The sequence below is a fragment of the Condylura cristata genome, unplaced genomic scaffold, assembly GCF_000260355.1.
Source record: "Condylura cristata isolate star-nosed mole 26May11 unplaced genomic scaffold, ConCri1.0 scaffold00016, whole genome shotgun sequence".
Lineage (NCBI taxonomy): Eukaryota > Metazoa > Chordata > Mammalia > Eulipotyphla > Talpidae > Condylura > Condylura cristata.
In genome coordinates this window covers 1,990,472-2,018,014 of record NW_004567117.1, presented here as the reverse complement: position 1 = coordinate 2,018,014, position 27,543 = coordinate 1,990,472, and the positions used below count along the sequence as shown (strand labels likewise).

The 27,543-nt window shown below is 43.6% G+C and overlaps 1 protein-coding gene across 1 annotated transcript in view; it reads left to right on the top strand.

Moving 5' to 3' along the window:
* The window catches only part of IMPA2 (inositol(myo)-1(or 4)-monophosphatase 2), a 38,742-nt gene that overhangs the window by 5,179 nt on the left and 6,020 nt on the right, over positions 1 to 27,543 (top strand). Inside the window, exons 2-5 of the mRNA XM_004683727.2 lie at positions 10,641 to 10,774; positions 16,047 to 16,151; positions 18,167 to 18,212; positions 20,109 to 20,217. Coding sequence (XP_004683784.1) covers positions 10,641 to 10,774; positions 16,047 to 16,151; positions 18,167 to 18,212; positions 20,109 to 20,217 — 394 coding nt within the window. The remainder of the gene's footprint in view (positions 1 to 10,640; positions 10,775 to 16,046; positions 16,152 to 18,166; positions 18,213 to 20,108; positions 20,218 to 27,543) is intronic.

The following is a 27,543-nucleotide window of genomic DNA, read 5'->3' as shown; positions in this document are numbered from 1 at the left end:
TGGTCTGAGATCACTCTCTGAGAATCACTGCTGTATAGTAGATATTTGACTCTTCTCATTTAACTCTTATGGAAACTTTGAATATTGTCCAGTTTAGAATTGCCCTGAATGATGTTGCTGTGAATACTATTGCATATGTATCTTTGTAGTATGTGTGTACATTTCTGCTGGGGTTATATTAATAATAGGAGCGGAATTGCTATGCCATTGGGTATGAATTTCTGCCAGGTAGTTCTCTAAAGTTGTATAAACCAACTTATACTCCTTCCAGAGCAAAGTGAGTCTTCTTCCACATCTTTGCAATATTGGTATTGTCTATATTTTGCATTTTCACCATTTTGATGAATTTGAGGTGGTATTTTGTTGTGGTTTTAAATTTGCATGTCCCATATGACTAATGAATTAAGTACCTTTTTGTGTTTATTGCTTCCTGGCCAACTTGTTTTAATTTTAAGTGGTAAAACTGAAATGCTGATTAGAAATGTAGTCATTCATTCGAAACATTTTTTTTTTCACTCGAAACATATTTATTGAGCAACTCTGGAAGTTTTAGCCTCTAACCTGAGTCTGACATAATAAGATTTTGGGCAGAGTCCTGGGTGGAGCTTACAGAATGTTAGGATACCAACCTAGCTGCTAGGTGGGGTGCTACAACACCATCGGGGACCAGAATCAGATATCTGACTGGAAGCTATTAAAATAGCCCAAGTGAGAATGAGAGTGGATTTGACTGGGGCCTAGTGAAGAAGGTAGTACAACAGATATAGTTTGAGAATTGAGGTACTAGATTGTTGGATTAGAGGTGGGGTATGAGAAAGAGTAGCCATGGATGCCTTCGAGCAAGAGACCAGGATGCCTGAAAAACTGGTTGAATGAATTTGCCATTTCCGGAGATGGTGAAACTGCAGGAGGAACAGGTTTGGAGGTGGAAGTCAAGTGTTAGAAATAGTAAGCTTGAGTTACCATTGGATTATAAGTGGAGATGTTCTCTAGCAAAGCTTTCCTGGCCCTCTTGCCTGTGCTTAGTATAGGTGGCTGCCGGAGGACAGGGATGCTGGGTTGGATTTTTGCCTTTTTCTTATTGTCCCACTCTACGCTCTGTGACCAGCCGGTCTCCAGTTTCTTACCACAAGTTCTAATTTGGGCTAACATTTAAAGCCTCAGCATAGCTTAGAACCCCATGAGACAGCAGGCACAGCAGCAGCTGCCTCTATGGGGGGCACATTTGCTCAGTCTCCAGGGGCTGTAGCTCCTGACTCTGAGTGTGAAATCAACTGTTATTTTCCTTATGTATGGCAAATCAGATGACTTATGGCTTATGACTGTATTGCATAATTTGTCTGTATTGAGGTGACATGGGACGGAGCCTGTTTTCTAGAGGCATTTGCACCCACTTCTCTTCAGCTAAGCTCTTGGCTAGAGTGTCAGTGAAATCCACCCTGCATCACACTCAGGGAAAGAAGAGGCTGGTGTCACCCCCCACCTGAAAGTGAGTCAGCCTTTGTGACTCTGAGATACTTACTTGCCAAATCAAACGAAGGGCTAGTTAGTGGAGATTACTAAAGGGGGGAAGTGGGCATGATAAGACTGAAATCTTACCATGTAGCCATAGAATAGAAAGTTATCCATGAGTTCTCCACCTCCCACCTCAGGAATGGGGACTGAGTGGAGGAATTCAGGTCTTGGGAATCCAAGACTTATGGAGGAAAAGGGGAGTTTTGAGTCCTGGCTTCTCCCGTTCTCCCAGCCTCACTGGGCCTGACCTGACTTGCATCTTGTTTCTCCCTTGGGAGATAAAGTAAGAATTCAGCCAAGGCTGCAACATCTCCATGTAGCAAAGGGATCCAGTCTCAGGATCTACGTGCTCTCTGTTCCAGGTCCTAACCTGAGGACTAGGGCCATGCCTTCACCACCTTATGGTACATTCAGTATGTAACCCCCATGGGTTACCCTGGGATAGAGGCCTAAATCTGCAGCCGTGGAAGATTGGCAACAACTTCCTGGAAGAAACCATACCTATATTATGTGTTTGGAAGGAAACTCAGGAGCTATCTAGAGAATCTAGGTGATAAGCTTGAGAAAGATAAAGGGTAAGGGGTGAGTAAAAGAGAGAGGAACCCATAGGAGGAGAAGTTAAAGGGACCACCCAGGAACCACAAGAATGTACCTTGACTGAAACTAAGATGCGTGAGAGGAGATTCAGGCTGGTTCTGGGGAGAAGGCCCTTCGTGAACAGTTGCAGGGGAGCCCTACTCAAGACCGCCTAAGGTAGTCACGATTGATGGTAGATTGGTTATATGTTGGATGTACTTGGTGATCAATTATAAGTGGACGGAGATGTAGGAAACTGAACGGCTGCTCAAGGTAGAATTCTGGAGTACATAAGGATTTAGAAATCATCAGTCAAAAGGACTCGGGCCCTGAGAATGTTGGCTTCATTTAGTCATGGAGGATTTAGAGCACTTGCGTTGGAATCCCTTTTTTGCATCTTACAGCTGTATGACCTTTAGTAATAACTAATTTCTTTGTGCCCAGTTTCCTTGTATTTAACATGAGGATAGTATTACTTCAAATTACCATGAGGATCATGCTGAGAGGGACTGGTGAGCATGGTTCCTGGGACAGAGTAAGCCTGCACTCAGTAGGTGTGTGTGAGTGTTAGCAGGTTGGTCACACAGCCTTGGCGATGAACCGATGGGGGCACAGCCACTGGGAGCACTCCCCGGCCTCTGTTCTTGGACACAACTCTTGTAAGGAATGGTGTGCGGGAGAAACCCCAGAGAAGATGTGGTCACAGAGACCCTAGTGAACAGTGGATGCCACAGAATACAGTTGATTTGTGAGTGGTTTACCTTCTGGATTTGGCAGAGAAAGTGGCCTGGTGCCCAGCAGGGCTGGCTCAGAGAAGTTCTAGAGGTGCAAGGGAAGACAGTGGTCTAAGAGGTTAAAGAATTTAAAAAGTAAAGATGGTGCTTTTGAGGACACTTAGCCATGAAGCTAAAGGGGAGATGATTACAGTTGGACCTTCTGGCATGTCTAAGAATTCTGGTGTTCTTGATTCACCTCTGCCTTGACCAGTACCTCATCTTTCTTGTTGTTAAGCTCTGCAATCATTTTAAAACTAAGAGACCTTACCCCAAACTGTTAAAAGGAAAAACCCATTTTGTCTGTTCTAAAAGTGTCCAGCCGTCCATGTGCACAAAGGCAAAGAAAGCAGACTCTTCGTGTGCTCAAAGAACTTTCATTAATGTACATAGAGAAAAAGAAAGCATTTCAAGTAACAGACTTCCAACCAAACTCCAAATCCTTTTGTGGACAAATGCCCAAACAGACTTGGCCTAAAGCCGGGCAGCTGAGGCCCAGAGGATTGCCATAAACCAAGGATTGCCAGTGGAGAACCATGAGAAAGGGGTTAGGCAGGTTCTAGAAAGCTGGGACACAAGAGATAGAAAATTCAAAATGTACCACAAGGTCAAGGCAAAGCTGCCATTGTCTCTGTCAAACACTAAATCTGCCAAAACCAAAGATGAGGCATTCTCGCCACATCGCTTTTCCCTTTTCCTGAGTCTCCTCTCCTCTTCTACTCCACTTCTGTTATGTGTCCATTTTACATGTCCTTTCCCAGCTGCCCCCCAGTTAAGGTTTGGTTCATGGCGTGTTGGGGAGTTGTAGTCCAAGGCCTCTGAGAAGTCAGTGGCACGAGCATGAGGGTGGGGCAGGTGGTGCAGGTTCCCAGGGCCCCTGCACTGCAACACTTCTCTCCCTTCACAGCTATGCATTTTGTACAACTTGTGATGCATTGAAAGATGTGAACTGCTGACTCTTTGTGAACTTCACATTATTACCTGATGAACTTTGTAGATTTAATTGGTTGTCCATGTATTAGTTAGGATTTTCCAAATAGCTGTGAGCAGTCAAGACTGCAAGTCCAGATTGTAGAGTGGGCAGGTTGGCAGGAGACCCAGGGCCATTGTCACAGTCAAAGACTAGCAGGCAGGAGAAGTCAATATTGAAGATGAAATTCAAAGGCAATCTGCAGGAGAATTCTCTGAGAAAGATGTCTTTCTCCTTCTCAAGCCTTTACTGATTAGATGAGACCACATTATAAAGGGATCAATTAGGTTTCATGCAAACATACCTTTGCAGAAACACCAAGAATATTGTTTGATGAAGTAACTTTCCACCCCATGGCCTACTCAGTTGATATATAAAATTAGCTTTCCCATTATGCTAATTTGTGTTTATATAAGCCTAAAATATATCAGTATCATCAGTAGCCTCATCTTCCTTATCGACATGAAAAACTTGTTGCCTGCTGGAAACCCAACTTCTGGTGCAGGTCTTTGGACATATTGTTCCATAAGTTTTGGGCCATACACAATTCACTGATAGTGGTGGGTATAAATTGTATGGCAGACTCGAGCAATAACACAGAGCCAGGCTGATGTACAGACAAGAAAGAGGCATTCATGCATGTCTGTGAGCAATGACTCTGATGCTGGAGCTAATGGTGTCCTTTCTTTTAGATATGAAGTTCAAGCTTCAGTGACTAAAGGCCCATTTTTATATATTAAACATTAACAGAATATTATTTAGACCAGACACCAGGCCAGGAGATCTGTGAAATCCATGCTTAGTGAGTAGCAAAAAGCATTAACTAGAAAGCAGCATATACTAACATATTATTGATAGAATGAGATTGCCCCCACAAGCAGCTCTCCTATGGTTATGACTAACTAAATGGTAGGACTTTGTAAGTCTAATCTGGGTTTATTTTTTCAAATATAGCACCGTCACTGCCTTTCATCTCAGTGTACAAAAATATATGAATTGAAATTTTCCTAACCTCGTGTTTTATTTATTTATTAAAGATTTATTTATTTATGCATACAGAACTGGGATACAGGCCAGAAGTAGAGACGCAGTGAGAGGACTCACCAGGGACAGAGTGGGGAGCAGAACAGGCAGACTGAAATATACTGCTGAGGGGGGCAGCAGGCGGGACAGGAGAGGTCTGGAATACCATGTGGGTCACCTCCCTGGCCGGGAATTGAACTTGTGCTGTAGTGGCTTCGGATAGCTTTATAGTGCTGTGCTTTAACCCATTGCACCAGGTTACTAACCTAGGTTAGTAAGATACTAACCTAGTATTTTAACATTCTGTTTGGAATTTGTGTGCCATGTCAGTGGTAGGTTTTATTGTTGTAAGTCATGAAATTTCATCAGATTTTGTTCTCAGAAGTAACTTACTATAGTGGTTAAGATCTGTGTGTACAGAGGAATTATTTTGTGAATGAAGGTCATTACCTACATATCTCATCTAATTATTATCAACAACTCAGTTTCTTAGCTACTACTGCTATTACAGACAAGGAAATAGGTTTTGGGAAACTCCATGCTTCTTCCAAAGATTCCTAAAAGTGAAGCTTGACTTCAGTTTTGCCTAATTATTGTAAGAGGCAATTCAAATAGCTAGTAATATAATTACCAAGACATAAAGAAGCAGTGCTGACATAAAAATATATTCATCATCACTTAGCAGAGAAATGTAAATCAAAATCACATTAAGATATCCCCTTCTCTTCATACCTGTGAGAATGTCCCATCTCAGAAAGACCAGAAACAGAAAAAGTTGGGCAAGAGTAAGGAAAAAAAAGAGCCCTATGCATTGTTGGTGGGAATGTACATCAGTCCAGCCCCTATGGAAAACAATATGGAGGCTTCGGGCCCTCCCTGGTGGCGCAGCAGGTTAAGGCACAGCACTGAGAAGCTGAAGCCACTTCCGCATGAGTTCGATCCCTGCCTGTCCTGATCCCTGCCTGCCCCGGAGGTGACCACATGGTGTGGCAGACCTCTCCTGACTCGCCTGCTGCTCCCCTCAGCAGTGTACTTCGTCTACCTGCCTGTTCTGCTCCCTGCTCTGTCTCTGGTGAATCTTCTCACCCTCCGCATCTCTGGCTTGTACCCCAGTTCTGTATGAATAAATAAATAAATCTTAAAAAAAAATATGGAGGCGTCTCAAAATATTAAAAATCTATCTGCCATATGGATCCAGTAATTAACTCGTAGGGATCTACCCAAAGAATATAGAAAACTTCATTCAAAGATGTATGTGCTTCTGTGTTCATTGCAGCACATTTTACAATAGTCAAGTTAAGAAAGCAGCCTGGGTGTCTGATGACAGATGGGTGGACAATGATGATGTGGTATATATATACTCAGTGGAATATTACTCAGCTGTAAAAACATGAAATCTTGCCCCTAGCAACAGCATGATGAAACTGGGTGTGGGGGGGGGAGTTTATGTTAAGTGAAGTCAGAAGGAGAAAGACAAAAATGCCAGATAGTATCACTCACCTGTGGAATATAAAGACAAAACTAAAGCAAAATAAACCCTAGAAACCTGACCACAGAATTGATGCCAAAAGGGAAGAACATCAGGAGCAAAGGTGGTAGGGGCCCAGAGGAATATGGTAGAGGATTATGGATGCTGTGGTGGTGGGTGTGATGGGAAGATATAACTGAGAAGAAATGAATCATTATTCTCAATCATACATAGCACTGTAAACCAATGTTTTCTGAAAAAGAAAAAAGATATAATTAAAAAAATACTGCAGTAGTCTAACCTTTTTTCAAAGTGAAAGAAAGTACTGTAGTCTTCAAATAATTATTCCTTAAATCATAGTGTAGCCCACCCTACACACATGCCCCCTCACCCTAGGAATTCTTTCCTCCTTCCCATTCCCCTTTGAAGTCTTCCACATCCTGCCCCTTCTGCCTGCAATGAACTTTAGAGATTTATCTTTAGAGATTATCTTTAGAGAATTTATTAACAATTAGATAAAGAGAACATTTTTGCAATATATCTGTCCTTATTAACTGTTGTATGTAATGATTAAGGACTATAACTTACAAAGAGATGGCTTGAATGTATTTCTTTGTTTTGAAATTACATTTGGATATTTTGATCTGGTCATCTACTTTCTACATATAAAAATAAATGAATAAGTGTGAAAATTTAAAAAATAACCAGATTTGTCTAAATCCAAATTGTAGATTTATTGATGTTATGAGTGGATGTAAAGAATTGCATTTCTAAACGGGCATTTTTCATATACATTTTCTTCGTGAAGAATTATAAAGGTCTTGAAAAAAAATTTTCAGCATAACTTACTGGTATTACCTCACTGGTGACTTAAAGGAAGCTATTTTAAATAGCTACCAGTTAAGTTTGGTCAAGTTCCTTTACCATGCCTGTTACTATGCTGGGCCTGAGTCCCAAAGGGAAGGGGGGAGCCTGCTTAGTGTTGGAGGGAGGGTGGTTCAGGAGCTACTGAGATGGAAGATAGCGCTCCTGCCCTCCAGAAGCTTAAAGTCTATTGAAGAGACAAGTTTGTCTGGCAGTGATGGAATACCATGGTGTGATCCACTGACCCATGAAAAAGGGCCTTGCCTAGGGTGGGCAGACAGAGGGCCACGCAGACAGTTCCCTGAAGAGACAGGCCCAAGCAGAGTCCTCAAGGATGAATGGACAGGAGGTATTCAGGGGTTCATTGTGTGAGAAGGGACAGCATGCAGAGGACTTCAGAGGGGGACAGGAAGGAGGAAAGAATATCCAGGGTGAGGGAGCATGAGTCTGTGAGTGTGCCAAGTGCTACTCGGGTTGGTCGTGGAAGGGCATCACGTAGCACATGACCCAGCAGCCCACAGGGAGTGCCAGGAGCTGGGTCTTTCCAAAGAAGCCAGTCTACCCAGAGTGGGTAGCATATGAGTGGGGCGGGTAGATGTTCGGAGGTTGTTTTACCAAAACGAGCAAGCGATGGCACTGTGAGAAGGGAAGTGTAGTTCGGAAAACAGTTCAGACATGGAATAAAAATATTTGGGCATGCATCTGGATAAGAGGAAGGAATTAAAAATGATGTATAGTTTCTTCCACAGGTTCTGAGCAGATAGCTGCTGAAGAGTCAGCAGCAGTTGAGAGGATGGGTCATTGAACTGCACGGCAGGTTTCCAGTGGAGGCAGACATGGGGAGACCCTTCCTCATCAGGGCTTTGCAAACCTCTCCACTCAGGTGGCCCTTCGCTTTGCTGTCACCACAGATCTTTTGCAGTCAGAAATGCAAATCTTGTTGTGCAGCTAATTGATTGAAGTTAATTGTTGATTTCACTGATGAGACACATAAAATTTAGGTAATGTTATAATGCAATTTCAAATCTCAAATCTACACCTTTTCAGCCACAATCTTGATTTTGACAAGACCCCGAGTGACTAATACACATTCAAGTTTGAGAAGCACTGGCAGCATGTCCTCTAGCTAGGGTGTCTTGCTCCCCTCTAGCTGTATGCCCAGCCACCACACATATAATAAGTCACACATGATTGTACACACCACAGACATACACCATATGGACACATACACAACTGACAGCTCACTGTCAGTGGCCCTATGGACAAAAGTTCTGGCCTAGCTCAAAATGTAAGGACTCCTGGAGGGCAGGACAGGTGCTAAATGAGGTAGACCTTCGAGGAGTTGGAGATATAACCAGGGAAGCTGCAGGCATGTCTGGGACCATGTTGTATAGAAATTGGTGTTTTAAGGCGATTAACCTGATATGTTGCAGGTAGAACAGTAAGGCCCCAGGCGGTGACTGTCGGGGCTCTCTTTAATGGACATGCAGGGCTACTTTAGGCTTTGTCTAGTGTGTTATTTGCAAAATATAAAAAAGAAACAAGTAAAACCTGCTGCTGTTGTTTGAACTATCACTGGGGTAGTGGGCTACCATGAAAAACAAAAAGGGGGTGCAAGGAGTTCTGCTTATTGTGTGCCATTCCCTGAGAGCAGTTTCTCCTGCAGACTTTCAGGTGAATCTCTTCCTGCCTCCCTCATTCTCCATATCATTAGTACAGCACAGGCCAGACATGGAAAAGGTACCAGGAAATGCTAACCTAAGGCTGAGGAAGTAACCAGGAGGCAAAGGATGTCAAGTCTGGGGAGTTGGGTGAGTGATCATGCTTTAGAGAAGATGCAGTATTTGGAGATGATAGCTAGAACTCCTAGCACCCATCAAACACTCCCCATTTTTGTTTTTCATGGTAGCCCCCTACCCTAGTGATGGTTCAAACAATAGGAGCAGGTTTTGCTTGTTTGTTTTTTTTTCATCTGAGTTGCAAAAAGGGGAAAGTCTAAAACCATTTTAAGGGACCTGACTTGTTCATCAAGGTCACGGACCCAGCAGGTTCTTACAGTGGGCAGAAATGAGAAGACCTAAGCTGGTATAGGAGTGTTTTAATTTCACAGAATGAAACAGATCCTTCCCGTGCATCCTGTGACTGGTTAGCCACTCCACATGTCTTACTGTTTGGATCTCTTTGGGATTCCTGGAATCATATAAGGCCAGACAGGGTATCTTGGCAAGCTGGTACCCTCCACTCTACACTGCTGAGTTCAGATGGGAGTGGGTTTAGACTGGGTGCACTGTGCTGGCAGCTCCATATCTACAAAGCCTGCCTGTGAGCTGTGCTCTGAGGACTCTGTGAGGCCAGGCCCACTGGTGGTGAGGAAGCCCTGACCAAAACCAGCAGGGAGAAAATGTCCTCAGGTTGTGGAAGTAGCTTTGGCTTCCCTTAGGCTTCTCAGTCTGAACATTAGTAACCTGCATTCAAGAGCATATTTCACATGATTTGTAAAGTAAAATAAGGAAAAGAGGTGTTTACATTAAAAATCTCATGAATTCAAATTCATGGATCTTTTTTTTTTTCTTTAAAGATTTATTTATTTATTCATAGAGAACTGGGGTACAGGCCAGAGATGCGGAGGGTGAGAGGATTCACCAGAGACAGAGTGGGGAGCAGAACAGACAGATCAACGAAGCACACTGCTGAGGAGAGCAGCGGGAGGGTCAGGCGAGGTCTGCTGCGCCATGTGGATCTCCGGGGCAGGCAGGGATCAAACTCATGGGAAGTGGCTTAAGCTTCTTAGTGTAGTGCTTTAACCCGCTATGCCACCAGGGAGGACCCCAAATTCATGGATCTTAAGGGGCAAAAGTGTGTTACATTATTTTTCAACATTGTTTTTCTTTTCTTCCCAAGAAAAATTATTCCACAGATAAGACAAAATAACTTCGTCAAATGAGTCTGTCTTGTGAAAAGACTAATGGGTAATTAAGACTCACTAGCAAACCACATAAAGTTTGGGTGTAATGTTAAGCCCTGAAGGTCTGTCATAACAGGAGAAGTAAGCGGTCCAGAGAACCACAAGCCTGCATTCAGAGTTCACCTTAGAGGAGGAAGTATGCTCATGTGTCCAGGGGAAGAGAATGCTCATTGGTTTAGCCTGCAACCCATACTTTTTTTTTTTTTAAAGACTTATTTACTTATTCGTACAGAACTGGAGTACAGGCCAGAGATGCGGAGGGTGAGAGGATTCACCAGAGACAGAGCGGGGAGCAGAACAGGCAGATCGACGAAGTACACTGCTGAGGGGAGCAGGGGGCGGGTCAGGAGAGGTCTGCCTCGCCATGTGGATCTCCTCCGGGGCAGGCAGGAATCGAACTCATGCAGAAGTGGCTTTAGCTTCTTAGTGCAGTGCTTTAACCCGCTGCACCACCAGGGAGGGCCGCAACCCATACTTTTATTTCAGATCATCAGAAAAGCCCTTTCTGAAGAAAAACATGTCTCAACAAAAACATCAGCTGCAGATCTGGTGACGGAAACGGACCACCTGGTTGAAGATTTAATTATTTCTGAACTACAGAAGAAGTTTCCTTCACACAGGTAGGTATATTTCTCAGGGAAGCTGTACCATTGGTGCTTGTGACAGGCAAATTAGGTTTTTCTGCCTCCAGTGTTCCCATTTCATTCTTTTTACCATGGTCTTAACAACCCTCATGTCAAAATATCCCCTTACATCTAGTGAAAAGTCTCCATTTTCCATGGCATATGGTCATAGAAAGTGCCCTGCTCCCCTCTGCTAAGCACTTGGAACACTTGGCCTATTTCTGGAGGGGCCCAAGCAGTAATGTTCCCTGGCAGCCTGTGTCTCCTCAGCAGTCCCAGGTAGACTTTCCAAAAAGGATCCTACCCTGAGTGGTGCCATCAGCTGTGTGGTACTGATACAGAGTGGTGCATTCTCCCCTGCAAGGCACCATGGGAAACTGCTCTCCTCCCCAAGGAGGCCTTTACAGGGACTCCACCCTCTTTTCTAGAGCAGAAATTCTAAACCTTTTGGGGTTCACTATGTAGAGACTCTAATGCAAACTACTAATCGTACCTCAGAAAGATTCAATTATTTGCACAGTGTTTCACACCTAGTTGCAGAGGAGCCATGGACCCCAAGCCATAGCTTGGGACGTATGTGGGGAACGGCTCCTTAGACCCCACCCCATCTCCAAGTTCTGCCAAACTGACTTTGGAAACTACCACCTTGGACACTAAGTTATTTGTCCTTGCTTTTAGAGATGTGCTGAAACTGGAATAGCCACTACTTGGTTTCTGGGTATAGATTAACTGTCCAAGTCTCTGTCCTTGTGCTTACGCGGTAGGAGCATGGAAGGAACCTTCCTTGGCATCCATTGGACACAGGCTGGGCATTGGAGACTTTTCCTATGAATGATTTAAAGTAGGAAAGGACAGGCCAATGTTCAAACATTTAGGCTTCCCTTTTTTCCCTCTTTAGTTTTCTTTTAACAAGTTAGGTTATCTTGGGATCACCAACTCTTCCTCTGAAATTCTCTCCACCACTGAGTCATATTTGTTTTGTGGACAATCTTTGTGTCTGAGTGTCCATTATTTCCTGGTTCAGCATAAAGTCAGGATTCTTGCTATCTTTTTTTTTTTTAAAGTTTATTTTTACATCATTTTGCACATTTTTTTTTCATCTCCATTGTAATCCCCACGGGTTTCCCATCACCAAATCACCCCAGATTCTTGCTATCTTTTATAGTATTTATATGCTCTAAAGTGTTTGACTTTTTACTTTTTTTTTTAAGATTGATTTATTTATTCATACAGAACTGGGGTACAAGCCAGAGATGCGGAGGGTGAGAGGATTCACCAGGGACAGAGTGGGAGCAGAACAGGCAGATCGACGAAGTACACTGATGAGGGGAGCAGCGGGCGGGTCAGGAGAGGTCTGCCGCGCCATGTGGTCACCTCAGGGGCAGGTGGGGATTGAACTCATGCTGAAGTGGCTTTAGCTTCTTAGTGCAGTGCTTTAACCCGCTGCGCCACCAGGGAGGGCCCTGACTTTTTACTTTTTAAAAAATAAATTAAGTGTCAATGTCAAAAGAATTATACAAACTGATTTTTCTTTGAGAAGGATACAGACTCCATTAACCAACCAGCTGTTTCTGTAAGTAGCTGTTTGGGACTTGAGTCTCCAGTGGTGTTGCGACTGGCACAGTACCCCAGGTGACCGGGACTGGAATGAAAGCTGACTTGGCCTTACTATGCATTATGTCAGTATCAGGGCTTCTGGCATTTTCCAGTCAGATAACAAGGCAAACAGTTCTGAAATGTACACACTATCATTTGTGTTGGCAGCAGTTTCTAGCGGTTTGGATTTTCTGTTGGATCAGTGTAGGGCATGGATTCTGTTTGTGCAAGGTAAATATAAATATTCAGTGCTACATGTCATAGGATAAAAGTCAATATATTGTGCAAGTAAATGCAGTGTTTTTTCCATCCCCAGCCTTGGGGTCACCAAGGGGTCACCAGGTTTGAAGCTGTTTTAGGAAATCATCCATGCAGAACAGTGACCCTTACCTAAGATGTATGTCAGGTAAACCAGGCACTTGTACAAGGTGCCTATCTCTAGAAAAGCCCCTAGAAGATGCAGGTGCATACACCTGAAAAATTCAGTGACTTTAAGGTTCCCAAATTTATCACTTCTTGGCCTTTTGGCTAAGATCAAGTGTAAAGGTTCCCCAGTTTCTCTCCAAAAGCTACTATCCAATAGGGCCATGAGGTTTGAATTTCTACTCATAGCTGAGATTTAAAAGAACAATGTCAGTATTTGGGCCACTAAATTGCATTTTAGCTTAAAGGCAAATTGATAGTCAGTGATGAGGGGAAAATATTCATATTATAGAGTAGTATGTTGTAATTTTTCGTAGTACTTAAATATGTTCTAATCAAGTTAACAACATAAAATTGCCTAGGAAGGATGAGCTTACGTCCTCCTTCATTTTTAGTCCTTCATGAAAGTTGAGGATTTTGACTTAGATCCAAGTTTAGTGCCTTTGAAAATATCCAGCAGCATCCCTGAGCCATTGTTTCTATTTCTGTGCTGCAGTCTGGGCCGGCACAGGCAAAGGGAGGAGGCAGCAGCTCCGGCTGCTCAGTGTGCACAGCCGCCGCCTTTGCCTGCTCTGGACCCCTGGGCGGGCATGGCCTCATCCGTCATGGCAACCTGTGCCTTGTAGTGTACTCATGGGCTCCATTGCTGTCTGCCTGCCTGCTGGCCTGGTCCCCTGGTTTAGCACTAACGGCCTGTAAAATGATTCCAAAGTCTTCTTTTTGTCTGGGAGAATTAACAAGGAACCTATCCAGCTGACGGTAGTTGCACAGCAGATTTATGTAGCTGTAGCAATGCTTTTATTAAGGTCTCTATATTTCACATTTCATCTGTCCACGCTGATGTCCCTGTTCTCTTTACAGAGAGCTGAAGAATGTTCTTCCCATTCCATAGGTTTTAGCTTTCCACATGAGGAATATAAGGTTAAGTAAATAAAACCTTTTATCTTTCCCACATAACTAGAAAGGTTTTGATGCTTCCAAGAGTGACATGTCCACCTGACCTAAATTGTCACCACAGAGGCCCCTCCCACCCCCCTTTATTTGGGAAGCCAGGTAGAGATGAGGAGAACTTTTAGTCATGAATAAGCAGCTGCTGAAAAAATTCAGGGCTCCTGATGAGCACTTTGAGTTATTTCTGTCCAAAAGGCTGTGCAGACACTTTCTCCCTTTATATGTATTTTTGGGGTGTTGTGCAGACATCCCAGAAGAGGCAGATTCATTGTTGATTCAGGTAGATGAAGAGAATTTTGGAGCCTTCAGTATCTCTTAATATGCCTTAATGCTGAATCAGGGGACTGGACTCAGAGGCAGACCAGCAGGCTGGGAGACAGGCAGGCAGTAACTGAGCTCCCAGCCCTCTTACTCCCTATTCTCTCCCTGACTTCACTTCTCTCTCTCGGTCTCCCAGCATCCAGGGCATCTATGTACAGGTGCGCAGGCCCTGTACCCTCCTCTAGCTGTAATCGCCCAGACACCTGTAATCACAGGTGCACATGCCCTGAGCTCAGGCTTCTTGGCCCCAGGTGTCCATGTTGCCCCATGCTCGTGTTCCCAAGTGCTTTTTGCACCAACATGATACCACATGTGGGCAGTGAAACCTGGGCAGAAAGCAAAGCCACAAGTGGTGGCTGTAGAGGCTGGCACAGTGAGATGAAAAAGAGCCCGAGTACCCTGTGATCCTTACAGGGTGGACCCTTTTCTTTAAAAATACATAATGACAAGCCCTCTCAGGGAAAGAAAATCATGGAGGTATAGAGGAGGTATAGAAGGTGACTCCAGTGCAGCAACTTTGCCACAAGGCAAACAGCTCAGACTGCAGCCCAGGAGGAATCAGTTGAAGTTCAGTGAAGAAGGAGGCGTTCACACCCACGTGGGCACAGGACCCCTTTTTTCCCTGACAGTTTGTCCTTAAGTCATTGTTCATCTAGGAACCCCAAAGGGGACATACAGAGACACCCTCCTGGACTCCCCAAGATACTTTTCCTGAATGAAAGACTAGGAAGTGAAGGTAAAAAAATAGTAACAGTTCTTTCCCAGCTTGCAAATAAATAACAATATTACCAGGCCAGGCAGTGAAATACCTTCCTTACTCATCCAGGAGGAAACTGGCTTAGGCCTGAAGAGGGAGATGTTTTTTTGGTGAATCCACTCAGCTCCAGAGGGCATGCCAGGGCACCTGCATGTCTTAGGAAGGCCCCGTGAAGGATAACCTTTTCAAGAGGTCCTTCTGGAACTGGGGCCGGAATTTATTGCTAGCTCCTTTCTGGTCGCCCAGAGTATGTGTCTACCTGCACATTGAGGGATTCTTTCTAACTGAGAGACATCAAAAATATTCTGTGGAACCCCCCAAATCATACATATATGAGAAGTCTCTCAAAATTGTTAGACATTTCTCTCAGTTAAAAGCTCATCTGAGACTCAATTCTGAGACATTTATTTGTACAGAATGTGACAGAAGCTTCTTCTAGGTATCACAGCTACAGTTGCATTAGAGCATTCATGAGGGAATGAATTGTTCCACATGCTGTACAAGTGAATAGTTTTTCCAACATGAAACCAGAGCTGAAGGAGAAGGGTGTCTTCACTGTGGGGGACAGGAGGAGGGTGACATTCAAGGGCAAGGAATGGACAAGCACCCTAATCTGACTCTCGGTTATCTCTCCTGAGTGTGGCCCCAGACACCTGGAACAGAGACCAGGGTGGAGAGGGCCTCTCTGGGGGAATCAGCACCCATCAAGAGGCCACCCACACACAGAGACAGTCTCACCTTGTCTGCGGCTAAGGTCAGACTGGTTACAGGCCTGGATGGCATCTGCTTGGGCCCAGCGAATTAGCCTTGACTAGTCCACAGCCTTACTAGTGGAAGGCACCTCTGGAGTTCTGGCTGCTCCCACTGGCCTTCCTGATGTTCTTGAGTCTCTCAGCTCACTCTCTTGCAGACCAATATTAAATTAGAATTTAGCTTTGCTTTATCAGATTTATTAGTCTTATATTCCTCCATCTGGTCCACTCCTCGATGCTCTTCTGAAACCCCAACCTTGAGATGTCACTCTGTGTTTTCTAAATCCTTCTGAGTACATAGACCAGCAGACTGAAACACCGATGCTCTTGTTCAGCCTCTGTCTTAGTCTGACCTCGAGAAACCATAATGTAGTCTCTGTTGCATTTGCTTTATCTTTAACGGCCCATATGCAGCACTTTGTTTTGAGTTCTTGGTGTGTGTCTCAGGCTGAGCTACCATCCTCCACAGGTTCATTGCAGAAGAGGCTGCAGCAGCAGGAGCCAAGTGTGTGCTCACTCCCAGCCCCACCTGGATCGTCGACCCCATTGATGGCACCTGCAACTTTGTGCACAGGTGAGCATCAGCCCTGGCCAGCCCAACTGGGGCCTGACTCATTCTCTTCTTGCAGTCTTTGTCTTTTCCAAAGCAGCTCTTTTGGAGGCAGGAGTATTTCAGCAAACTCTGGTAGGTGTACAGTCTCAGTAAAAGGGGTGAGAAAGCTCCCCCCCCCCTTTTTTTTTCTTAATAATAAGATTTGTGAGAAATGAAGAGCAGTCTGGAGATCTTCACTTACTTAAAAACTGTTGTACTTATTGTGTTTAACATGTGGGCTTGAACTGAAAAGAAGCTCCTTCAGGATGCTCTGGAGAAGCAAGCAGAGTTAGAAAACAAGCTTGTGCAGCCCAGAGGTGTAGACAGTGGCACCTGAGGGTGAAATTCTAGTGTCAGCTTTGGAGATGGGGGCAAATATTCTGTCACTGACAAGTGGAACAAGGATGCCACTAGATGCTTGCCCAACCTAATATGACTGGGCAGAAACAACCCAAAAGTAGTGAGTTTTCATGAGGTCATAGGGGCTGTTTGTGGGAGAAAACTGAGCTGCAGAGTTCAGCTTGGTGAGGGGTACATGGCCCCAGAACCTCCAATCACAGGGGCAGGTGTCAGTTGTATATATCACTTGAGCACCCAACAGCACATCGTTTCTCTGAAGTGACTGTGCACGGAGCCCCCGAACAGGGGATCAGCACATTCCCATCCCCAACCCCGACTCAGCAGGTTGGGGAGCTGGAGATGACTTTGAGAGCCTGCTGCAGATGACTAGGAAGCACTTTGTTCCTTAAAAACCTGAGCACAGCCAGATTTGGAGGTGGGGCTCTTTGCTCTTGGTGCTTTCCTCTATGCTTTGTCTCAAATGGTGTCGATCCATGTAAGTGTGTAAAAAAAAATTCTAATATATCATGTTAGTCATCATCCTTTTCTAAAGATGGGTTATTTTGAGAATTCTGTGATGCATACACAAGTGGCCCTTTGAGGCAGTGGAATAGTGCCATCTGGTGACAGCAGTCACCGGACTAAAGCGTGACACCCCTGCGGAGTTCAGTGGAATCGCAGGTGTCCCCTCAGCTGTGTCTTGAGTAAAGTGCATGCTGCTTCTATCCCATGATCCCAGGGTGCTTGTCGTGGGCTCAAGGTGGGCTGAGTCTGTTTAGTGGTGGAGGCTCCGTCTCCTTGATGGAGAGCCAAGGGGTCTGTGGGACCAGAGAGACAACCTGGAGAAGAGTGTTGTTTGGAAAACAATCTGCAGAGCAGCCCCTAACAGGCCTGGGGCATGACCTTAATGGTTCTCTTGGCCTGTAGATGCCTGGAAACCTGTGGCCCTTGAACACTGGCAGCAACAAGGCTACCCACTGCCCCTCACCAGTCAGACTGGATCTGACGTGACCGGCTTCGTGTTTTTCCTGTAAGCTAGCAGGACCCAGCCTTTCCTCATTCCTACTTGTTTTTAAGCTCTGATGATTCTCACATAAGGCAGAGAATATTTTGAAAATGTAGTACAGCAGGAACAGTCTCAAAATAAAGCCACAGGCACAGTGATGTCGCCATGTTCCTGGGACCCTAAGGCCCAGCCTGTTGTGACAGGAGACTGGTGAGGAAGGGGATATTGTCCCTTAGGTCTGGCCTCGGTGGGTCCATGGCACGTACCTGCCATGTTGCCTATGGGGCCCTCCCTGTCTCAGCCCACCTGGTCTTTGCTGTCCATTTAGGTCTGTGGGGGCTAGAAAACAGATGACGAAAATCCCTCAAAATTGGTTCTCATGTGACCCTTTCTTACATGACTTTGAGAATGCTGCTTTCTTTCAGGGTTAACTGTCCTACAACGTGGTCCACTGAGCCTATTTGTCTTGGACGCAGTTAGTAAAATTGTGGGAAGTGGTTTTTTTAAAAAAACAAACGCAGCCACTCTGGAGAAAGGCCCTTCTGTGCCTTGGGTGATGCTGCTGCACAGCCACACAGAGGCTTCTAAGAGTCTGCATTTTGGTGACTCCATTTATGTTTTAGAGTGTAAGCCTCTCTGTTTTTCTTTGCAGATTTCCAACCGTGGCAGTAAGCATTGGGTTTGCTGTGAACCAAGAGGTACATGATGGGTTCCCTGGGGCGCCAGTTGGGGTTTGTTTTAGTCATTTTCCTTTTTGTTTTCAACCTCTGCACTCCAGTTTTCGTCTCTCGACATCTGCCTCAGTCATGAGTAGTAACTCCAAGCACGTGTTTTTCAAATCTAACAAAGTGAACAAGTGCCAAACTGGTGGGGAGTGGGTCAGGTTGGGGCTCCTGCTGGCACTCTTTCCCCTGTGATCTCTGCAGCACTGCCATGAGAGACGCGGAAGGGAAGTTCTGAGCAAAGGGTCCAAGTTTGTGTCCATCTGACCCCTGGAGCGTGTGATCAAGTCACACACACAAAAGGAGCTCCTATTTTTAGAGGACAGTTTTAATCCCAATATTCAGTTCATTTTTCTTCATGTTTCTGTAGCTATTAGTATGAGAGTGTGACTATTCCAGGGTTCCCATACACCCTCAGAACTAAGCAGTTGTGTTGGGGGGTGGGGCTGCATAAAAGGCAAGGAGTGAGGCTTACACTTTATTCATCAACTTAGGCAATAGCACTTAAAAAAGCCTCACTTTTTTTTGTATTTACTGCTGTTTTATTTAAATAGGACTGAGTGCCCAGTGCTTTGCAAGATCAATTCTTCTTTAGAACTTTAGAACAACTCTCCTTTTTTCATCTTAATCTTCAGTATTAGCATAGATTGCCTAGCATGGAAACTGAGGGATCTTTATGCCCATGAAAGCATACTTAGTTGAACATAAGCAGGAATTTTCATATTGAAATCTGGGTAAAGAGTTACTCTTTTCCGTTAAAAGTTGTGGTTGAGACTGAGCGGTAAATCAGGGTGACACTGCTCCATATTGCTACACCACATTGCTATTTGAGGAGGGGACAGACACCCTGCAGTGGGCAAGGTCACGACTGTGCCGGATCCGGTATGTGTGATGTGCTCCTGCAGCCTAGGCTTGTGGTGGGGCCCCTCATGAAAGGGTGTCACCCCACACTCCTCAGCCTTTCCTCCCACCAGCACAGGCCTCTGAGCCACCTGCCCCTGGCGTATATAGACCTGGTACAGCCTCTGTGGGGTCAGCACGTCTGTGGCTGCTCTGAGTGGACAGCCAGGGTGGGGAGAAGGGGCAGCACAAGTCCTGCTGGAAGGTGTAGGCGTTCAGGCGCTGACTGCACCGTCCCCCCCAGAAATGAACTTGGGGTCCATTGTGATTGATTCCATCCTATGGCCAAAACTTTCCCAAAGGCTTGTGGCCTGGGTCTCTCTTCACTTTCAAGAGATCAAAACTGGGCTAACACCCAGTGCTGTTAACCATGAGCAGTGAAGTTTGTACAACCCAACGTAAATATGTGGGTGTCAGCAGATTTTTCCTTGTTCACCTCTCTTTTTGCCACTCCTATGGGGAGGTGTCACTCCAGACCTTTGTCACCTGATGAGCCCCTTTTGTGAATTGCTTCTCCCCTCTCGGGGTTGGCCTTGAGTTCTATTATTCTGTTGGTTTTGCAGATGCATTTTTAATTCTTCATATCAGCAAAGTTGAAGATTTCTTGGGCTTGATGAGTTGTTACAAGTAGCCTTTTCTTTTTCCCAGAAAAAAAGGAGATCTTGCTATAGAAATTTTTATTAACTTTTTTTTTTACTAATGCTTAATTTTGATGTTAATTTTAATATGGTTACATTGGTTTTCATTTATTTTTCAATATAATTATTTTTAAAAAGAAAGTCTGCTTTCTTGTCCAGGTCTAGTTTTGAATGTAGACACTGGTTCTTTTCAGTTTCTACTTGAAAGGTAATTTCTATCCCTTCATCATAACACAAGTCTGAACTCCGAGAACACCTTCACCTAATTACTGTGTTATTTTCTCTGTCAAATCAGTGAACCACATTTGTTTTCTGTCCTGCCCTGACCTTGCAGCTTGAGTTTGGAGTCATCTACCACTGCACTGAGGAGCGGCTGTACACGGGCCGGCGGGGCCAGGGCGCCTTCTGCAATGGCCAGCGGCTCCGGGCCTCCCGGGAGACAGGTGGGGCCTCGTGAATCTCATCAGCATTCATTTCAAATTAAGAAATGGGAATGGAAAATGCCAGAAATCAACATTCTAGGAGACTGGTGGAAATCTCCAGCTGGAGGTCTAGGTTCTTTCTAGGGACACTATGTCCCTGATGAACCGGAAATCCAGCCAGTTCTGTATCTTAATGTTTTTGTGATGGTAGCCAGAAGTTTAATAGACCAGTTCTATTTTGTGCTGACATCACATCTGGATCTTCAGTGCTCCAAGTCCTGACGATGTGGTATGATGTGGTCTCTAGCAGGGTGGGGTAAGCAGAGTTAAGGGCCAAGAGCTTAGTCACGAACGTGCTGTGGCCCAGCCTCCAGGTAAACAGCTGTCACCTGCCAGGAGAGGCCACACAAGTGTACTTGCCCAGTGCAGCCCCATCCCTAGGTGTGGACCAACCGCATTTGGCTTCAGTTTCTGTGGGAGCAGAGTTCATCCTGTGGATGGCCACGCAAATGAGTCACATATATAGCAGTTTTTCACACCAAAGAATGTTCCCTTGTCGCCGAGAATCCTCAAGCAGAACCTCACAGGGCACTGTTATCCTCACTCTATCTTGTGACCAGCATGCTGGGGTTTTCACTAGAGTACCTAGGGTTTTCACTGATTCTTGGCCTGCCCCTCACATTGATTCAACTAGTGATACTTTATCATCATGGGATAGATATTACAGGGAACTGAAGAATGCAAGGCAGAAGTAAAGAAAGAGCACCAGGCTGATAGCAGCTGGATTAAGAGAGGACTGGAAAACTCCCTTCCTTCCAGATGTTAGGTATGAAAAGGTAGAAAGCTCAGTGTCTGCCCACTCTGACCTGCACTTTTCTACAGCTGGATGGACTTCCTTAGGTGCCCTTCCAATCAGTTATGGCTTCGCGATTGGGTGTCAGCACTTCTGAGTGCCTCTTCCTTCTTTACTACATCCTCTCTACCATTTCCAGTTGCTCTGCTTAAAATTCCTTTCCTAGCTCCTTTCATTGTTATTTCTGCTTTTTCTTCCTTCCTGGATGACGCCTATTTGTCTGATGGCCCCAGGAGCAATAAGAGAAATTGGGCATGGCCCTGAGCTCCAACTGTCACCTAAGACGTCATGGGCACAGTACTATCCAGGAGCCCTGGGTGGGGGCATCAGGGAGCTCCCCACATGCAGGACTCATTCCTGCATCTGAAAGCACTAGGCCCAGCAACAGCGGTAATCCATCACCCTGGAGAGGGTGGGACAGGGCAGGAGAACAAGGACATACAAGAATTGAGTAAGAGTTAGAATGTCACAGGGCACTAGACAACAGTACGACCCCCTAACTAGCTACTTTCTGAGTTCTGAAGAAATTCCAGAAGGTTTTTCCCTGCCACATTTCTCCATCTTCCAGAAATGTTTTATTTGGCTGTATAAATGTATCATTAATTGTAACTACACATGCCAAGTAGTAACCACTCAAGCTGAATTGGGTAGCTCAGTAGTGAAGTATGTTATTAAACATGCTTAGATGAACTTTGCTCTATATCCATTTCATGATCATACTCAGCTCCACTCTCCTGGGTGAGCTGCTTGAATAACTGAGTTGTGCACTACATCTTCAGGGGGGCTCCCAGACCCTTTGCCCAGGTCAGGCCTGGCGTGCCCACAAGCAGGGGTTTCAGGTCACCTCTGGATCTGGATTCTATAGCCCTCCCCCACTTCGCTATCTGCCGCTCAGTCCAAGCCCCTCTGCAGCAGGACCTTGGCTTACACCGCTTCATAACTGTTGGAGTCCCAAATATGGTTGTGCCAAGCTCATTCATTAGTATAGCATTTCTCAACCTTTTTGAGACCAACAGATTTATATTCCCCCCCAAACTGTTGAAAATCCCCCAAGAATTTTTGTTTATTTAAGCTATAGGTCTGATATTTATGTATTAGAAAGCTAAATGAAATATTTTAAAATACTTGTTTATTTTTTTAAATTAAAAAACTCTTACATGCTAACCTGAATAGATTTTTATGGAAAATTATATTTTTTAAGCCAGAAAGTTATTTTTTTTTAAGATTTAATTTCTGCATACAGAACTCACCAGAGAGAGTGGGGAGCAGAACAGGCAGATTGACAATGTACACTGCTGAGGGGAGCAGCGGGTGGGTCAGGAGAGGTCTGTGGCGCCATATGGATCACCTCCATATGGATCACCTCCGGGGTGGGAGGGGAAGTGGCTGTGGCTCCTTAGAGTGCTGCACTCTAACCAGTTGTGCCACCCGGGAGGGCTTAAGCCACTCCAGGAAGTGGAGTGCAAATCTCTTTAATATCTGGCCTTGTAGAAAGAAGACAACTACATTGTCTTACTTGTTTCTATATTTAATCTCTTGTATATTGTTTTGATGTGTGAAGAAATTCTGACCATACACGTAAAAGTAGTTGGAAAGGGAGAATGAGGAAAATTAACTTTTCAGATAATTAAGTGTGATTTGTTTGCTAGTAGACCAAAACTCAAGAAGTAGTGATTTTTTTTTTTTAGAAGTGGTAATTTCTTAAATGTTGTTAGCAATTTAAAACCTAATGACGTATCAGTGAATATTTTTGTATGGTACCTTGAAAGTCACTGGACTGTCTCTACATTGAATGGACCTGTGGCTCATAGATAATTTTGAACACCATGCATTGGTCACTTGAAATTGTGGGTTCTTTATTTCCATTGCTTCCTACTATATTTTATTGAAGAATACTAAAAAATAAGTCATATTTGTTACTTTTCAGGAAAAATCTTTGAATGATGGGAATGTATTACCTTTACACTGGTGGCTGTCAGTCTCCCTAAATTCTAATTTCTACTTCAAAAGCTTGAATTTTAGCTTGGATATCCCTGACAATTGAAGTGATGGACTCACTTTTTGCATTTTCAAGACAATATCTTTCAGATACCCGAGACTGAATAACTATAATTTATGTGAATTCTCCATGTGTAATCCCATCCTAGTCATACAGACTACCGAGGGTAAAAGGTTTAATACTGTTAGTAGCTTTTACACCCTCCCCCAGTGCGTGTGTGTGCCCGGGCCCCGGAGCAGGTGCACCCTGCCTTGCTTTGTCTACTTGTTCTGCAAACGGTAGCAGTGAAGAGGGCAAGTTGTGTCTTAGTGATAGGAAAATTGTTGTTTTAAGTTCATAGATGCTTGGAGGAGGCTCAGGAGAACTTTGAGAATTTCTACTGAGGTCAGTTTCTCAGTTTAGACTTACAGGAACAATATGCCCTGAGTTCTTACAAGTCCACAACAGTGAGTCAGTTGCCTTTGGGCTTCACTGGAAATTAAAACTCTCAGGCTTACATTTTTCTTCTGTAAAATACCTTAAATTGTCTCTCATCTTCTAGGATACTGATGTTGTTGTTCTGAAGACAGTCTGACATTCCCTTATAGGGGACTGCAGTATCTAGAATGCCCAAAGGTTTTTTTTTCTTTCTTTAGAATACTGTCATTTTAATGGAATCTATCTCAGTGTTATTGCTTCATTGCCAGTTTTCCTAGGTAAATGTTTTACCCTTTCAATATGTAATTTCAACTCTTTTTTTTTTAATTTCACAAGTGTTTTCCTGAATTTAACTTTTTAATATTTATTCATTTCCAAATGCTGTTGTTTCCCTCTTTGTCTTTAGTTTCTTCTATCATGTGTATTTTGGGTCTTCTCTGCTTACCTTACTGAACTTAACCTTACCTACAAGTTATTTTTTCTTTTTACCTTTTCCACCAATTTTGTATATTTAAAAAATAAATCTTTTCCCTCTTCATTTCTTGTAAGGTAAAATCAATTGTATCTGTTCACTCTGTATTTATTTACTTAAGTCTTCTTTCCAGAAGTGTTTTCTAATTCTTTACTAATCTCTGGCATTCTGCATCTGACTTAGGTTGCCTTTCATATGTTATTTCTTTCCTGTAAGGCTATTTCTGGTTTGTGGATAAATCTTTCTAATATTCTTTCATTGACTGCAAAAATATTATTTTGCGCCCGGTTTTCCTTTTTCTTATGACAATTGTGCATTGGATTAAACCATGACTCTTTTTAATTCCTTCTTTTTACTTGAACTCGGTGTTCTGAACTTTGAAGGCACAGTGTGGGGCTGAGCATGATGGGATTTGTAGTTTAAGCTCTCATGCTCCCTCTTCTGTTGTTTTTGTGAAGTGTTCAAAAAGTTGGACCTGTCCTTAGATTGTTTGGACCTTGTTCCCCTCTTTTTCTGTTACCCTATTTTCTCTCCCCTGTGTCCCTGTTATTCCTATGTGTTCCAATTTAGAATGCGCTCCTATGAATTCCCACTATAACAAGTTTTGGTAAGTCACTCATGCTGGTCCAGTTACCACACGCCCCGTGCCCATGTGCAGCGCCTGACTGCGCTCCTCTCGCTGGTCAGAGCTGACTTCCTGTGTGTGTGTGGGCTGGTGACTTGGAGGTTCTGTTTTCAGATCCACTGGATGCTCCACGTGTCTCTCTTCTTCCCCCCAGTGCCGAGTGGGCTGTGGCCAGTGGAATTTTGCCCTACCCACTTATGTTTGGGGTTGGGTAAATATTATGGATGAGGGTTTATTATTTTGTACATGTCTTCTACCAATTACGTTTTGTTTTTGTTTCCTGCTACTAGTTGCTCTATCTGTTTTTATTAGAGGGGACTTGGAGAGGTTAAAAACAAAATAGCTGTTCTGCTGGTTTCCAATTCAGTATTTCAGTAGGATTCTCAATTATTATTGCTTTTCCCCCTAGGTTGATTGCTTATTGATGAGACAGTCAAATAACTTAAGTTAACCACTTATTTATTAGTGATTTATTTAGGAGGATTTCAAGCTGTTTTTTTTTTTCACCCTAAGATCTAGTCATTGAAAGAGTATGTGGTGTGCCTTGTTTTATTACTTTGCTTTATTGGCTTTGTAGATACTGTTTCTCACAAGGCACTACACCAGCACAAAGATTACAACTTGCTGAAGCCTCAGCTGATGGTTAGCATTTTTAACAATATAGTATTTTAAATTCAAGTATATACATTGTTTTTCTAAATATGATGCTGTTGTATACTTGGCAGACTACAGTATATTACAGAGAGCAAGACATTTGTGTAGCTTGATTTATTACATTATTAGCTTTATTTCAGTGGTCTGGAATTCAACCTGCAGTATTCTGATGTGTGCATGTTATGTATACAAGATGCCCTACTTCAAAATATATCCGCCTTTTTTTATTTTGGTAAAAGAATTATATAACATAAAATTTACCACATTAACCATTTTTAAGTGTACAATTCAGTGACATTAAGGACATCCACAGTGTTGTGAAGCCATCTCTACTATCTATTTTTATTTATTTATACATAATTTATATCATTGTTCATTTTAAGACATTTACTTCGCCCCCCCTCAGGTTTAGCCCCCGCCCCATAGAATTCCCTCCCCAATTCGCCCCTGTACTATCATCATCACGGTTCCCTGTGCCCTTCCCTCCTTCCTTCTGGACCCTCTTCTTCCCCCTCTGCAGGATGTCTCTGGCTTATGATTGTCTGTTTTTGTTTCGTTGTGTTGTGTTTTTATTGTTATTTTCCCCCCTAATGTCTTTTTCGGTTCCTCTATATTCCTCCTATAAGTGAAACCATTTGATATTTTTCCTTTTTCTTCTAACTTGTTTCACTGAGCATCATTCCCTTCTAGTTCCATCCATGTTGCTGCAAATAGCATGAATTTATTTTTTTGATTGCTGAGTAGTATTCCAGCGTGTATATCTACGCCACATCTTCTTGATCCAGTTGTCTATTTTAGGGTATTTGGATTGCTTCCAGGTTTTACCTGTTGTAAATAGTGCTGCAGTAAACATAGGTGTGCAACTGCCATCTATTTTCAAAGGTTTTATCACCCCAACCAGAAATGACTTATTAAACAGTAACTGCCAATTCTCTTCATACATACCCATGAAGTCACAGGTATTTTACATTAAAACAAATAGAATTTTATTAAGAGCTATAAGCTATCATAATAGGTAATAAAATGAAAAATTATAAGATATTAAGTAGAGGAGATTTTATAGTTTTGATCTTGTTTATCTGAGAGAAATTAGGGGGAAAAGTAGAAAGTATTTTGCCTGTAGGTGGCAGCGCTGAGACATTTTTACTCCCAGGAAAACTGCTTTAGAGTGGATACATTTCAGCTGAAAGATGGTCCCGGATACAGATGCAGCAATTATGGGAAGAATCCTCTTTGACATAATTACCAAAAGAGCTTGAGTTAAAAGTCCGAGCCTCAGCATTTAAGGTCTACATGACCTTGATAAGTCTCTGAATCCCACTGAATTTGGTTTCTCAATCTGAGGAACAAGACAGTGGTAATGAATGTAACAAAGGAAAGGAATCAGAAATGTGATTCCAATTCTGATAGAGGAATAGTGGGAAAACAGTTAATTTTTATGGAGACACTAGTGGTTGGTAAGTGCGAGTGGTTGTGGTTTCGACACTTACTGTCACTTTATAAAACAGCCCGACAGCACATGGCTTGAAATCTCTACTTTTCCTGAGCAAGCACCACACTTTGGGCTACTACCCTGAGGGCAGTCTGCCTGCCCAGGCGCCCACTAGAGAGTTTTGCCTTGCACTCATCCTGCAGGCAACCCCAGCTCAAACAGAACAGACTGGACTCTGCGAGCCTGACAGTGAGCACATCTTGTGAACCTGATTAAAAGCAGGCATCTATCTCCCTGTAGAAGTTGATGGACTGACTTTCCACTTAACTGGTAGAGAAGCTTTTCTTGTTGTCCTTAATATCTTCCAGGAAATGTTCTATATGTAAAGGGTTATTCTCTTCATCTTAGTTCTCTGAGAAAATCACTTCTGCAATATGTATACTAGAGTGAGGGATTCCTGTTAGGGATTTGAAAATAGTACAGGGCAGTACTCTAGTAGTGTGTGTGTGCGCGTGCGTGTTCATGTGTGGGTGTGTAAACAGATTCAAATATTTTGGAGGGCAATTTGGGAAAAAATTTTTAAAGAAATCTGTGTATACTGATTCAGAGACCCCTCTTTTAAAGTCTGTTCTGAAAACTGTATCAACATAACTTTACAAACCTACATTGTTAAATAGCAACAATTGGAAATGTTTGCCTATGGGGAGTAAGCCAACTGAAGTCTTCCATTGAGTGGAATAGCATGCAGCCATTACAGCCACAGAACAGCAGTGTACAGCATAAATTGTTACAGCAAAAGAGCAAGTAACAAAATTAGCTTTCAGAACAATTTTTAAAAATACAGTGCTTGTGGCCCTCCCTGGTGGCGCGGCGGGTTAAAGAACAGCACTGAGAA